This window comes from Aphidius gifuensis, linkage group LG6 (genome assembly GCF_014905175.1).
Source record: "Aphidius gifuensis isolate YNYX2018 linkage group LG6, ASM1490517v1, whole genome shotgun sequence".
Taxonomy (NCBI): domain Eukaryota; kingdom Metazoa; phylum Arthropoda; class Insecta; order Hymenoptera; family Braconidae; genus Aphidius; species Aphidius gifuensis.
Genome location: NC_057793.1, coordinates 8,642,938 through 8,656,691, shown reverse-complemented (window position 1 = coordinate 8,656,691; position 13,754 = coordinate 8,642,938). Strand labels below are relative to the sequence as shown.

The 13,754-nt window shown below is 25.3% G+C and overlaps 1 protein-coding gene across 3 annotated transcripts in view; it reads left to right on the top strand.

Moving 5' to 3' along the window:
- The window catches only part of LOC122859345 (segmentation protein cap'n'collar-like), a 60,020-nt gene that overhangs the window by 10,701 nt on the left and 35,565 nt on the right, over nucleotides 1-13,754 (top strand). For all 3 annotated transcript variants that reach the window (XM_044162830.1, XM_044162829.1, XM_044162831.1), the window contains exons 2-3: nucleotides 7,553-7,714; nucleotides 11,587-11,665. In XM_044162830.1, coding sequence (XP_044018765.1) covers nucleotides 7,553-7,714; nucleotides 11,587-11,665 — 241 coding nt within the window. The remainder of the gene's footprint in view (nucleotides 1-7,552; nucleotides 7,715-11,586; nucleotides 11,666-13,754) is intronic.

The window sequence follows — 13,754 nt, the reverse complement described above, 5'->3', positions numbered from 1 at the left end:
TTATTTTAAAATAAAAAAATAATAGAGTTATAATTATTATTTTGTTATTCGAAATTTGGATTATCATATTATTAAGGTATGACGTAGAATTGATAGTGTTTTATATATTATTTATAAAAAAAAATTAATAATATATATGAAAAAAAAAGAAATAATATCTGATAAATTATAGAGATTAAATTTGTTGAGATATTTAATTACGATTTACGTTTGTTAACCCAATTATTCTGATTGATAAATGTACTTGAATTTTATGAAAAAAATAATATTTATTTTATTTTTTATTTTATATATTTTTAAAATTAAAATATATTATTTTCAAATTACGATATCTATTATAGTTCAAGCTTGAAGAAAAAAATATTTATAGATAAATTTTTATCACTAAACTAGGTTAGTGAACTTTGTAAAAGTCGATTAGGTCAAAAAAAAAAAATATCAGGTAAATTTTAAAATCAGTCTAGACTAGATAAAATTTGTTTTTTTTCTTTTCAATTTTAACAATGAAAATTTTCTTTTAGTGAAAAGTAGAAATATAAAATTTTCAGTAACTTGCTTCACATCATCTGTGCGTGTAGTTAGTTTGAAAAAAAAAATCAGTCTTGACTTTTAGTCTCAAACAGCAGACACTTATTGACTTTTTAAAATTTATGCATATTTTTCCTTGATATATAAAAATATTGATACAATGTATTGACTATCTTAGTGGCTAGTGCAAAGTCTGTGTGAACCAGAGTGAATATTTATTACAAAAAAAATTAACTCAAAATTTGAATAGTTTTATTTTTAATTTGGATTTTAATTTGCACAAATTTTAAGTTAAATTAATCTTGATTAAAAAAAATATATTTATTGTTTTATTTTTATAATTATATAAATTATCATGTTGACATTTGAAACTTTTTCATTCAGCTTTGCTGAGAGTGAATTTCCCTTCACGCCGTCAATTGAAAAAATCGAAAAATCTAAGGTAAAATTTTTTGCATTAAAAGTTAGATCGAGAGTGTATAATTATTATCAGAATAATATAGAATTATTTTTATCGTCATTGAAAGAGCTTCAAGGCTATTCTTTATTCAATTTTTTCTATTATTTTATATTTAAAATATTTATATATGTTGTTGATAACGTTAGCTTGAAAATTATCACAGAAATCAATTTCAAGACAGATTTGAGATTATGATGTTTCAACTATGATAGTGGTTGTTATAATTATTTTTCCATTTTATTTACTTTAAATTTGATAGACGATGATTTTTATGTTATTAGACTTTTTTATTTTCCAATTATTTTTATTTTTTTGTATCAAGTTGTGGTGTATGATAGTAAATTACCGTATTATTTTTTTAATTATAATTGCACTTTATGTTGCAACTCTCTGCTGAAAATTACATCACTCTCTTTTTAATTTTTGCAGTCAACAGTTGATATTTATTCTCGATAGATGGCGTTGGTATTTCTTATTAAAAAATTTATCACTCCAGTTTACTAATTAATTAACAGGAATTTATTTAATAAATTAATTTTATTGTTCCATAAATTTCTAAATTTTCAAATTAATTATGCATTTTTTATCCTCGCTGTCGATAAAATAGTTCCTTTGTATCCCTGGTTACAATAGTTTTGCCTGATGATTATTCGATTAGTATCGAGACTGAGTATCATATTTTTTCAGTCAGATTTTTGAAAAATAAAATATCCTGATTAATAATTTCCCCAGTGAAAATAAATAAAAACATCATGTAGCTTGTGTTGGTATAAAAAGCCATATTTAAAATTAAAATGAATAATTATAAAAATAATATACAAGCATAGTTTAACATGTAAACATAATGATGATTATGATGATTTAAAATTTGTCGAAAAATAATTATGACAAGAGTATGATCAGCACGATAAATAAATAAATATTCCATTTAAAAATTTATTTTTTTTTTTTTTTTTGCAAATTTACTATTATCCATATATCTTGGATAAATTGAAAATTAATTTATTTAAAAATTAATTAATTCATCATCGTATTGTAATGACTCGCTGTTATTATTATTTCAAATTTAATTTTTATTAATATTTTCATCTTTTAAATATATTTTATTAAATTTTTATTTATTTTATTTATCAAATAATAATCATCATATCTTTGATAAATTTGTAATTTATTTATTTATTTTCCTGCTGCAAAAAAATAAATAAATAAAATGCTAGACCTCACACCAAACTTGGAATCTTTTTAAAAATAAGATAAGAGAAAAGATAAACAAGTCTCATTTGTGCTTCACCGATTGATCTCGCATCATTTTTAATGTCAATCTTTTACGATGGCACGGGAAAAAAAATAAAATAAATAAATAAAAAAATCTTCATCAATCTTCTATATGTCAATCAAAAATATAATTTCAATAATATCATATCACCTGCTTAATTACACTTTCATGTCAAAATGATCACACATATATACAGCCAATAAAATTGACATAAAAACTTTATTATCATCAATATTCATACTCCTCCCGATAACTGTTAAAAAGCAATCATTTTTTAATCGTAAATAATGAAAAATATTATTTCGATGCGGTGCGGTTTTGATAGAAAGAAAAAAAAAATGTCCAGACATCCCAAAAAATCTTGATTACCATAAACACCTTGTACCACCCTCGTCGACACGCTTAATGTGGTATCCCTTAAAAAAATACACATGTAAAAAAAAAGAAAATAAAAAAAGGAAAAAAAAAAAATCATTCTACTCATTTCGGCTTTTTGACTTGACGGCACTGCGAGGGTGACTAATGATGCGTCGCGTAGATTGACGGCATCGTAGGTTTCTCAAAAAGAAAATGTAAAATAATAATAACAATATTAATATGCATTGTTACAAAAAAAAAGAAAGGCACTAAGAGGGCGGCAAAAGTACTGAGGTGAAAGCCCACAGGACAGCATTCAATAGAAATTTATCACTCGTTATTTTTATATGTTCTACACTTTTTTTTTTCTTTGTATTTTAACTGTTAATTTTAATCTTGTTCATATTAAATATTTCCATCATTTTTCATTTCTTTTTTTGACTCTGTATCTCTGCAATCGCGTGCAAAAAAAATAAGACAAAACAATAATAAGACTTCACGTTGGGTCTCATTAGTTATATAAATTATCGATTTTATTATCTTCTTGATTATCGATTAATTATTCTAATGTGATTCGTATCCGGTATGCAATAATATAGTCAACCCTCGTCCAACTCATTAAGGTGGTCTGAGTCTCGGACGATAGTCAAGTGAATATTTATATAAATAATAAATTATTAAACACGTTATTCAAGTACACAATTTATCATTCAATATTAATTTATAAATTATCTGTTGAAATAATAACAGTAATATAATATTTTTTTTTCATGAAAAACAATATCAAAAATTAAATTTATCAATGTAATTTATCTTTGATTAGCAGAGATGATTTAACCTACTCAATTTCTATCTTAAAATTATTTTTAAAAGTCTGTAAATAACTGGGGCGAACATCAAAGAAGCAGATTTATTTAATTCAAATTATACAAAAATATTCTGGATCAGATTATGCACATAGCCTGATCTCAAATCGTCTCAAACATTTTTGAATTATGTACAAAGTTGTAGATCAACAATGAGATTATTTTTTGAAGATTATTGATAATAATAATTATGTTAATTATTATCATAACACTGTTGTTAAAATTTAAATTTTTTTTTCAATAATTTAAATCATACATGGGAGTAAAAATTTATGACAGTTAAAAAATTTATTTTTTCAATTCAAAAAAAGTAATTCCCTTGAGATAATAAATCCCCTATATTTTGATCTGTAATTTTTTTCGAATGTATTAAATTCCAAAAGACACTCCTTTGAAAATTTTTGTTTATATGATCGGTGGTAAATGATATGGTTTATTTAATATGACAAAAAGGTAATGCCCTCATTCTGACGTAGAAATATTTTGACACCAGTGAGTGTCATCCGGTTGATCGATGCGACCATTCCCTCGTGATTACCTAGTGAATTGCATTTCTCAGCGACAAATATAGAAACTCGTGGCGACTATTTTAAACAATGTTATAGTTATTTTTATATAACAATTCCCACGGTAGCATAAATTCATCATAATCGAAATTTTATAAAATCATGTTTTTCTGCAAAACGAAAATTACATAATATCTTCAAACAAATTACATGATTAAAAAATATCAACAAGTAAAAAATAAATTAATTATAGATTTATCAAATATGAATAATAATTATCTTATTAATAATATATTAAAAAAATAATTGTGTCTTTATAAATATTTTTTTTTTCTGTTCTTTTTAATTTATTTTTTTTACGGTTTATTTTCATGTAGAGGTTTTTTTTTTTTCATTGATTGGAGTGACTGTGGAGAGATAGGACACGCGTGTCGAAAAATCGAGACGTGATAGATAAGAATACAGTACAGTAAGATGATTCTAAATGAAGAATAAAAATGATACGGCTTAAAATATATAAACAGTTGTAGTCAAGCTTGACTAATGATTTTCATCGAGGTGTTTATACCAGTCTACTTTTATTTTCTTCAGCTATTCTTGGCCATGTTGAATTCTCATTTCTCCTACACAAATTTATATACCCAAAAAGAAAAAAAAAAAAAAACAAATTTTGTAAGTCTTGTTTTTAAGTTACAATCCATGCCATCCATGCAATCAAGTTTCCTCAAGCTCCTCAAGCTGAGTTTCTATAAAGCGATAAATTTTACTTTGAGAAAAGATGGTATTTATTTTTCTAAATTTTCTATTAAAATTGACTAACATCAGCGCCAAAGTGGTGAGGTTATATACTAGCTATAAAGTCATCGATTATGGCGCGCTGTACAATTTTACAAATTTAACCAATTGAAATGGTTCGGACAAGAAGTGGCAGTGAGGTGGAGGATGCATGCTTCACTTGTGAAGTTAGCTGGCTCTTGGGCGAACCAGGAAACTTATTAATTTCAACTAGATAAATGGAGTTTATTTTTCGAAGTACATGCCAAGGTCTGCGGCCAATTGCATCAAAGGATCAATCTCGTAGTGTGGCTTGATTTAATTACTGTGCAATCTTACAAAGCTTTAATTAATATTCTCGATTTACGTATGGATTTTTTCCAGTTAACGTGAATATAATTTAAAGATTTTAAATAACGAATATCAATAAATTTGAAGCTGAATATTATTTCGAAAAAGTCAGCATACATATACGTAGTTCCCTAGAGAATTCCGTTGTCCCTTATATTCTCAGTCGATCCCGCGCAGGACCATTAATCAAAAATCCCCCTCCAGTATTTCTTATACTTCATTGGACTATCTTTCACCCTGTATCCCCTCATATTATTTCCATCCACCGACAAAAAAAAATAAGCAGTATCGAGCGCGGCCATATTGGCCGCACAACTGACACTCATTGCTCCCTTTCATTTTCTATATACACGAGACTAATTAAAATGAGGAAATTAATGCTTTGACTCTCGAGAAACTTGACTTTAATATATGTACGTTTATTACCACTAACGGAGGTATGACATGAAACAATTGCCAACACTATTTATTTTGCAACACAAGGGTGTGTCTAATAAATTTTAACTAACAAGTTTTACAATATATCTTTAAATTTTTCCTTATTTTATTTTTCTAAATAGGAAAAAGGAATTATATTTATTTAAACAACTTGTATGAGTCAAATAAATTTTAAATTTGTACATTTTCAACTCACTCATTTGAAGGAAAATGAAAAAAAAAAAAATGCGGCTTTTAGATGAAAAATTCCGAGTATCTTATTTTGTTAGTTTTTATAGAGAAAAAAAAAATTCAGTGTGACACAGAATTGTTAAGCAATTATAAATGGAAAAGAGGGTTATGAGAAAATTTTTTTATTTTTTTAAAAAAGTTTTTTTTTTTATTTTTTCTGTGAGAAAGTCTTTTTTTCGCAGTTTTTGAAACGTGGGCGTTAACATACACCCCCAGTAGAATCTCCATTAGCGGTCGATAGGTTACAACTTTCGGCTAACCGCAAAACTTTTATACACAACAAAGCATCACTCGAAATAAAAAAAAAAAAAAAAAAAATTATATATGTATACATATATATGCCATGCGAAATACTAAGTAATTTATGGTTTTGTCGCCTGGGGTATTTCTTAAAGACTTCTTTTTGTGCCTTTTAACTTTTTCCTTTTTTTTTTTTTTTCTTTCACTTCAAAGCATTGACCGCTCATTATGCGCTCAAAAGATGCCGTATTTTATTTCTGAAAATATACGAAAACAAACTATCAATATTCACCAATATGATGAAAACAAATCATGATAAATTTTTTCTTTTTAAATGTAAATTTTATTAAGCTGATATAACAATAATTTTAACTGGAATAATTTGTTAATTGAGAAATATATTTTGTTAATAAGAAAACCATGAAATCATGAGTATTAAATGAAAATAAAAACATCCATTAAGACATATTTGCCACTGGGAATTCAGGTATATAATCACTATGAAAAAGGGTTTAAATTTCGTTGTATTTATTTGTGAGATTTGTGTTATTGGGGTGAGTCAGAGGCTTAACAAGATTACATTTATACTGAGAACATTCGTTTCCATTTAACAGAATATTTCTAAATCAATGAAAATTTATTCCTCAAGCTTGTTTTTCATTTATCAATTAAGAATAAAAAAATGAATAAATCAAATTTTAAATAATCAACGAAAGAGTAGGTCGAGTGTTGCAATAGAAATTTTATTTTTATTATTGATAATATTCATGTTTGTTGGTAAACAACTAATAGCTTTAATCGCTAAACTTGTCAGTGGGTTGTACAGATAAAATGCGAACGCGAGGAGACTCAAGTGGGCGCGGCGAAACCCCGCTGAGATGTACATTTAAATATGGCTGACTTTTTTAAACCCACGCATTTAACTAAATTCAAAAATATCTTATCAAATTTTTAATAAAAAATCAACTCTTCGTTAATCAAAATTACTGTGTTTTTATAAATAATATTTCATAATAAAATTTTAATACAATACCTTTGAGTTATTAATAAATGAAATTTCATTAATTTTTTAATTTTATGTAAAGCATGATAGTGAAATTCTTTTGTTGCTGCAGAGCTTGTCAGAATGAGGATAGTCGTGTAATTTCATTGAATGCTCAGAAGATTCTTTTAATTATTTCCTGTATTTGTGTGGTTAAATCTGGAAAGTTTTGTCGTATTTTAAATTTTTTATGTCTACAATTAAATTTATTAAAAATAAAAACATTTATGAAACTTTACATAATTATTTTCTTGGGTTGTTGAATTGTTTTTTCTTTTAATTATAATATTGTTGAGATGATTAGGTGCTTTCAAAAAATGATCGAAGTGTTACTGATTAATAAAAGATCTCTATTTCGCTTTAATTTTGTTTCGATTTTTATTAAATACCTGAATTGTTTTAAAACAAATTTGAACCTTAAAAAGTATTTCTAAATCTCCAAGTTCCAATTGTTACAAAAATAAAATTCATTTTTTTCTGCAGGACATGGATCTCATCGAAGTTCTTTGGAAGCAAGATGTTGATCTTGGATTACCACTTGATCCAGATCCAGCAAAATTGAATCCTTCAACATCAGAGAAAAAAACAGTTGATGAATTGGAAAAATTAAAAGCCCTGGAGGCCATTAATGCCACTAAAAATGAGGTAAGATTTAATTTTTTCTAAAATTCTTTTAGTCAATTCAGCAACACATTTAAATTATTTAAAAAAAAAATTGATAAAAGCTTGTAAAGCACAGAACAAAAACTAGACCCTTAATTGAAAATTCAGTTCAACAATTGTTTTATAACTTGACTAACAACTCAGTCTGAAAATCTGTCAAATTATTTGTTTACAAACAAGTGCAATGAGTTGCCAAACTCGTTAAACATTAAAAAATTTACTTTTAATTTTGTTGCACCTCTTAGATGCATAATTTAATATAAAACAATATCAAAAAATTGCAAAACAAATATTAAGCTTTGATCATCAATATTGATTATGATCCAAATGATCAAAGCACATGTTCAATACTAAAAGATAAATCGAGTGACTCCAAGGTGGTTATCTAAATCATTCTATCTTTGATCATGAATTCCATCTAAAGGTAAAATAATAATAACAAAATAAACGCGCGTGCCCATGATGATCGTGACAAACTTGGGGACAAATGTATTTTTTTTATTTTCTTTAAAAAACATTCCAATGATTTTTTTTTGTAGCCCAAATTTGGGTAACGTTTTTGATCCTTCGTGAGAACACTTGAGGGATTTCATTTTAAAAAATATAAAAAATAAAAAAACGAAATTTCTTTTGTTATACAGGGATCAGTCTATTTCTTATCAGGTAAACGGTAATCGTTCAAAATTGTAAGTCGACAGAAGCCTTGAACTGTCAAAGAGATTAAACGCCTCAAAGCCAAACCCTTGCATAATCTTCTCACCATCTTTTAAATCTTCAAAATACAATCCTATCTTGTATGATCTTGTACTCTTTTATCCATTTAGCACTATGCATAATTTTCCAATCCACATTTGCATTAATCCTTTCCTTTTTTTTTCAATTCTTCTAAATAAAATTCCAATTTATACTTGAAACTTTGTCGGTTCAATTTTTTGTTAATTTCAAATTAAAAAATCCTACAAGTTATAAATCAAAAACAAAAATAAAAAATTTTTTTAATATCTTGTCAATCGTTACCGATTTTTCGAAAATTAATGAATGTTTTAAGATTAGAAAAATATATAGTGTATGTGTCTGTAGGAATATTTTCAAAGAGAAGGTTTTGAACGGTTCACGTCCAGGAGGTCCATCCGACAATGACTTTGCGTATTGACGTTTTCAGTCTGTCTGTGTCCAGCCCCATGATATCTCTTCTCATTTCTCTGCTATTCGATTTTCTATATATACATCTTTGTCGATCTTGTGTAATATCAAATAACTATTTCTCTTTCTTTTTTTATTTATAACTCTTGCTTCAATATCTCGACATATTCTCGTGGTTTCTTTGTGACGGCATACACACCGCCATTGCTTTACAATAAAAAATCGAAAAAAAAAATTAAAAATAAATATAGATACATGTTTTAAGAACCAATGTGAATTCGTTTCAAGTTATCGAAACGTTTTGAGTATCTGAGAACTTTTTTATAAGGACAAAAGAGCAAAAAAATAAATAAATTATATCTGCGTTCGATTGTCTTTGTGTCTCCATCAAAAATTCGACTCTTTGATCAAGGATATGTCTGCTGGTGAATCTCATTGACTCTCTATTTTTCAACATAAATTATTGTATCATTTTAATAATTGTAATTTTAAAATATCCATTGGAAATCGATGCAGTCATTTTAAATCGTTAAAAAAAAATAGCTCAGTAGTTTTTTGAGTCATTCTTAGTGATAATTTCAATACTTTTAATGATTCTTAGAAAAAATGGCTTGGTTCTAGAACAAAGCTATCTAAAATCAGCATAAAAATGACTTCAAATGACTCATTATGACCTTTAATGACTAAAAAAAACTGCTTACAAGTAAAATTGACCCAAAAAAATTCGTCTCGAAACGTTTCTTTGAAGATTAATTACTAAAAAATCAAACTTCATTTATATTTCTTTTGCATATTTAAAAAAAATAGGAGAAATACATTAGAAAAATTGTTTTTCATCCACTTAAAATAATGGATTACCATTAAATTGAAGCGTAGAAAGAACAAGATCTTTCGAGCAATTTTTTTTTAATATAAAGAATTGTTATAAATCGTGATGCGCATTTACAAAGAAAAGATATGAAAATTGCGATTCGATTGGATTGTTCATGTTAAGGGTGGCATAACGGGTGCATTGAAGGGTGGAAAAAATGATAATACGATAATACGATACGAGAATTTGAAAAACAAGAAGCAAAAAAAAAATGTCTGATGATACAAAAGAATAGATATTAAAAGGGGGAGTTGTTTCCGTAGATGATAAATGTGTATAGTGTGTTCTTCTGATAGAATAAAAAGGAGGGTTACATTTTATCGAATGGACCAGTTTTATACACGGAGTTTGTATGAGTTAAATTGACAATGTATTGGTGTATATTGATGATGAAAAAATATATATAAAAAAAAAAAAAGGTTGGGCTGTCTCTGTTGCTCGTGATGATGGCAAGACACGAAGGAGATTGGAGCAGAAACACTTGGAGGAATCTCGGGGACGTATTAATGGTTCTGGAAATTGAAAACCCGCCAAGCGAATGAAACACAGTGGGCGGCACTCTATATTGCCTTCATTTTTTTTTATTTATATTTATTATTTTTTCATCTTACTATAAATTTATTATCATTGAAATTTGCATTAAAAATTTATAAACACAAATTTTATTTTTCATGTTTTATAAGTAAATACATTTTTCGAAAAATTTATTGGCTAATTACTTTTACTTGTTAATCCCTCTGCAAGTTTATAAAAAAAAATTATTAATAGAAGCTTTTTTTAATTTTTAATATTTAACGTTTTTTGATTGTGTTTATCGATTTATATTCAAAATGCCATGTGGGAACTTACTTTTCTTACAGTGACCATGATGAATCAAAAAAAAAAAAAAATCATCTTAATTGAGATCCTGACGATATTCAGGTATATGCGATGACAGAAAATAGAATCAGTATGTATTGTCATGCTGCTCCATTCAAATATGAAAAAAAAAAAAACATTTTTCATTTTAATTTTTCTTGATATATCATAAACATATTACATCAAATATTTTTTATTTGAGTTTAATAATTTTTAATATTTCTCTATCAAAAATGTCCATTTTTTTTTTCGATTTAAAATTTATTTTCAAGTTAATTTAACACTGTATAAATTAATTGGATAATATATAAAATACAGCGAAAGAAAAAAAATAGCAAACGAGCCTTAAGTTGGAATAAATAAAAAATTCAAAGTATAAAGAATAAAGGAAAAAATAAAATAAGTAAAGGGATGAATGTTTGAGACCATGAGGGCTTGGAGCACAGTGGTTGGCTCACTATCAGAGCCGCATGTTTTATGATTAATGATATTACGTACAATGTGGTTTCCATTAAACTCATTTCAATGTGTATAAATGTGTAAATAAAAGCATACATCGTCACGAAGGCTTAGAGCCTTTAGTTATGGTTTTTCTTTTCGTGCTTTATACGTGCAAGGGTCGTTTGATTATGATGTCTCTCTATGAAATGTCATGACGTCAAATATTTAATAATTTTAATGCATATAGACATCTAAAAATATTATTTTTATTCAATTGTATTATCTAATTTTTTTTTTATGAATATTATTATAACAACAATCATTTTAGTCATAAAAAAATATAACAAAATAAATTTAAGAAAAAGCCATATCTTCTTCAAGTTATTATTTTATTTTAATACTTGTTTACATGAAAAAAAAATATAAAATAATTATAATTATTAAAATTAAAGCTCTATTGTTATTGGTGACTTGTTAAAAATAATTTTCAAACAGTTAGAAAGACATTTACAAAAATAAAAAAATTATTATTTTTTTTTAGGATGACAAAAAAGAACCAGAAGAACAAAAGGAAGATGACCCTTGGGCAGGACTGTCATATACAATTGACCTGGAAACTGGTAAGTCATATTAAAATTTTAATTTAAAATAGACTTTATTGTTTTTTTTATTTTTTTTAAAATAATTATGTAAATTTTTTGATAATTTTATTTACACTCAATTTGTCGTGGATTGATTTTAAAATCCTGCTTTTTTTTTTATATAAATTCTTTTTGATTTTGTTGGGGATTTATTTAGAACAGTTTGATAAATTAATTGGAAATCATTCATTGATTTTATCGGGACACTTGTGAATACGTTACGTAAATTGATAAAAAAGTATAAAATAATTTGAAGAGAAAAAAGGAATGATAAAAAATATAATTAAAATAGATAAATTCAGGTATTTTGATTGATAAAAAAATTAAATATATGAAACGTAGATTCAAAAAAATGGTTACAAGGTTAAATAATTTAATTTTTTTTTAATACTGTTATTATTTTTAAAATAGATAAAAAAACAAACAAATTATTATCCCTACTTTTAGGCTGAATAAATTATGTGAAAATTAAGTTAAAAAAAAAAAAAGAAACTGATTATAATCTCACTAAATAAATTATTATCTTTTTTAATATTTTTATTTATTTTCTTTGACAAAATATATCATGGATGAAATAATTTAAACAATGAAAAGTAGTTTTTTTAAGTTAAAAGTTTGTCAGTAATATAAATACAATTATAAAAATTTAGTTAAGAAATTTAAAATTTTTTATGGACAATTAACTCAATTGTCAAGCGTTGCAATAGTGCATTTAAGTGTATAGAAAGTAAAAAAAAAATAATATATTATTTTTTATAATTAAAAAATACCATAACATTTAATCATTTTGATTTTGTATATGTATTTTTTTTTTTTTTTTTTTTTTAATTAAAAAAATAACAAATTTTCTATTAAAAAGTTCGATTTATATATTTGGGTCCCAGAGATGATAAAACCTATATATACGTAACATTGGGTGTGGCTTTGGAAACGCCCTTTCTTCTGCCTCCTCTACTGCCCAGCCCTTCATACTCATATCTCTTCGCATCATCCTTCATTGCATTTCATCAATTTTTTAATTACTTTTAATATTTAAAAAAATTGAACAAAAAAACTCGTTATATAATTAAATACAATTGGTATTTAAGTAAACTAATTTAAAAATAAACATTTTTTTTCGTTTTTAATAAGTCTGTAATCAATTAATTACATTACTGAATGTCCTGGACAAAAACTTCCCCAGTCAAAATACTTGAAACACAACAAAAACTATAATAAATTACAAATTTATCAAAGATATAATGATTATTATTTGATTAATAAATAAAATAAATAAACATTTAATAAAATATATTTAAAAGATGAAAATATTAATAAAAATTAAATTTGAAATAATAATAACAGCGAGTCATTACAATACGATGATGAATTAATTAATTTTTAAATAAATTAATTTTCAATTTATCCAAGATATATGGATAATAGTAAATTTGCAAAAAAAAAAAAATAAATAAATTTTTAAATGGAATATTTATTTATTTATCGTGCTGATCATACTCTTGTCATAATTATTTTTCGACAAATTTTAAATCATCATAATCATCATTATGTTTACATGTTAAACTATGCTTGTATATTATTTTTATAATTATTCATTTTAATTTTAAATATGGCTTTTTATACCAACACAAGCTACATGATGTTTTTATTTATTTTCACTGGGGAAATTATTAACCAGGATATTTTATTTTCTTAAAAAATCTGACTGGAAAAATTCAGGATATTCATATAGTTGTGATACCAATCAGTTGTATATTATATACCAATTTTTTTTAATTGATCATATAGAAATATAATAACGTCGTCATATAATATTCATATATGATAAAATCATGCTTCAAGGTTCAAAGGTTATTTTATTGTATTGTTATTTTTTATTATTATTTTTTTTTATTTTGTATATAGTAAAGAGCAGTATTATTTTATATGCTCTGTGTATCAGTATATTACTCAATACAATACCGCAAAGTAAAGACACAGCGATATTAATCGAAAAAAAAAAAAATAATAATCTCAACGGTGGGTCCTGTCAACTAAGATACAGGAATCATACATACATACACTGTCA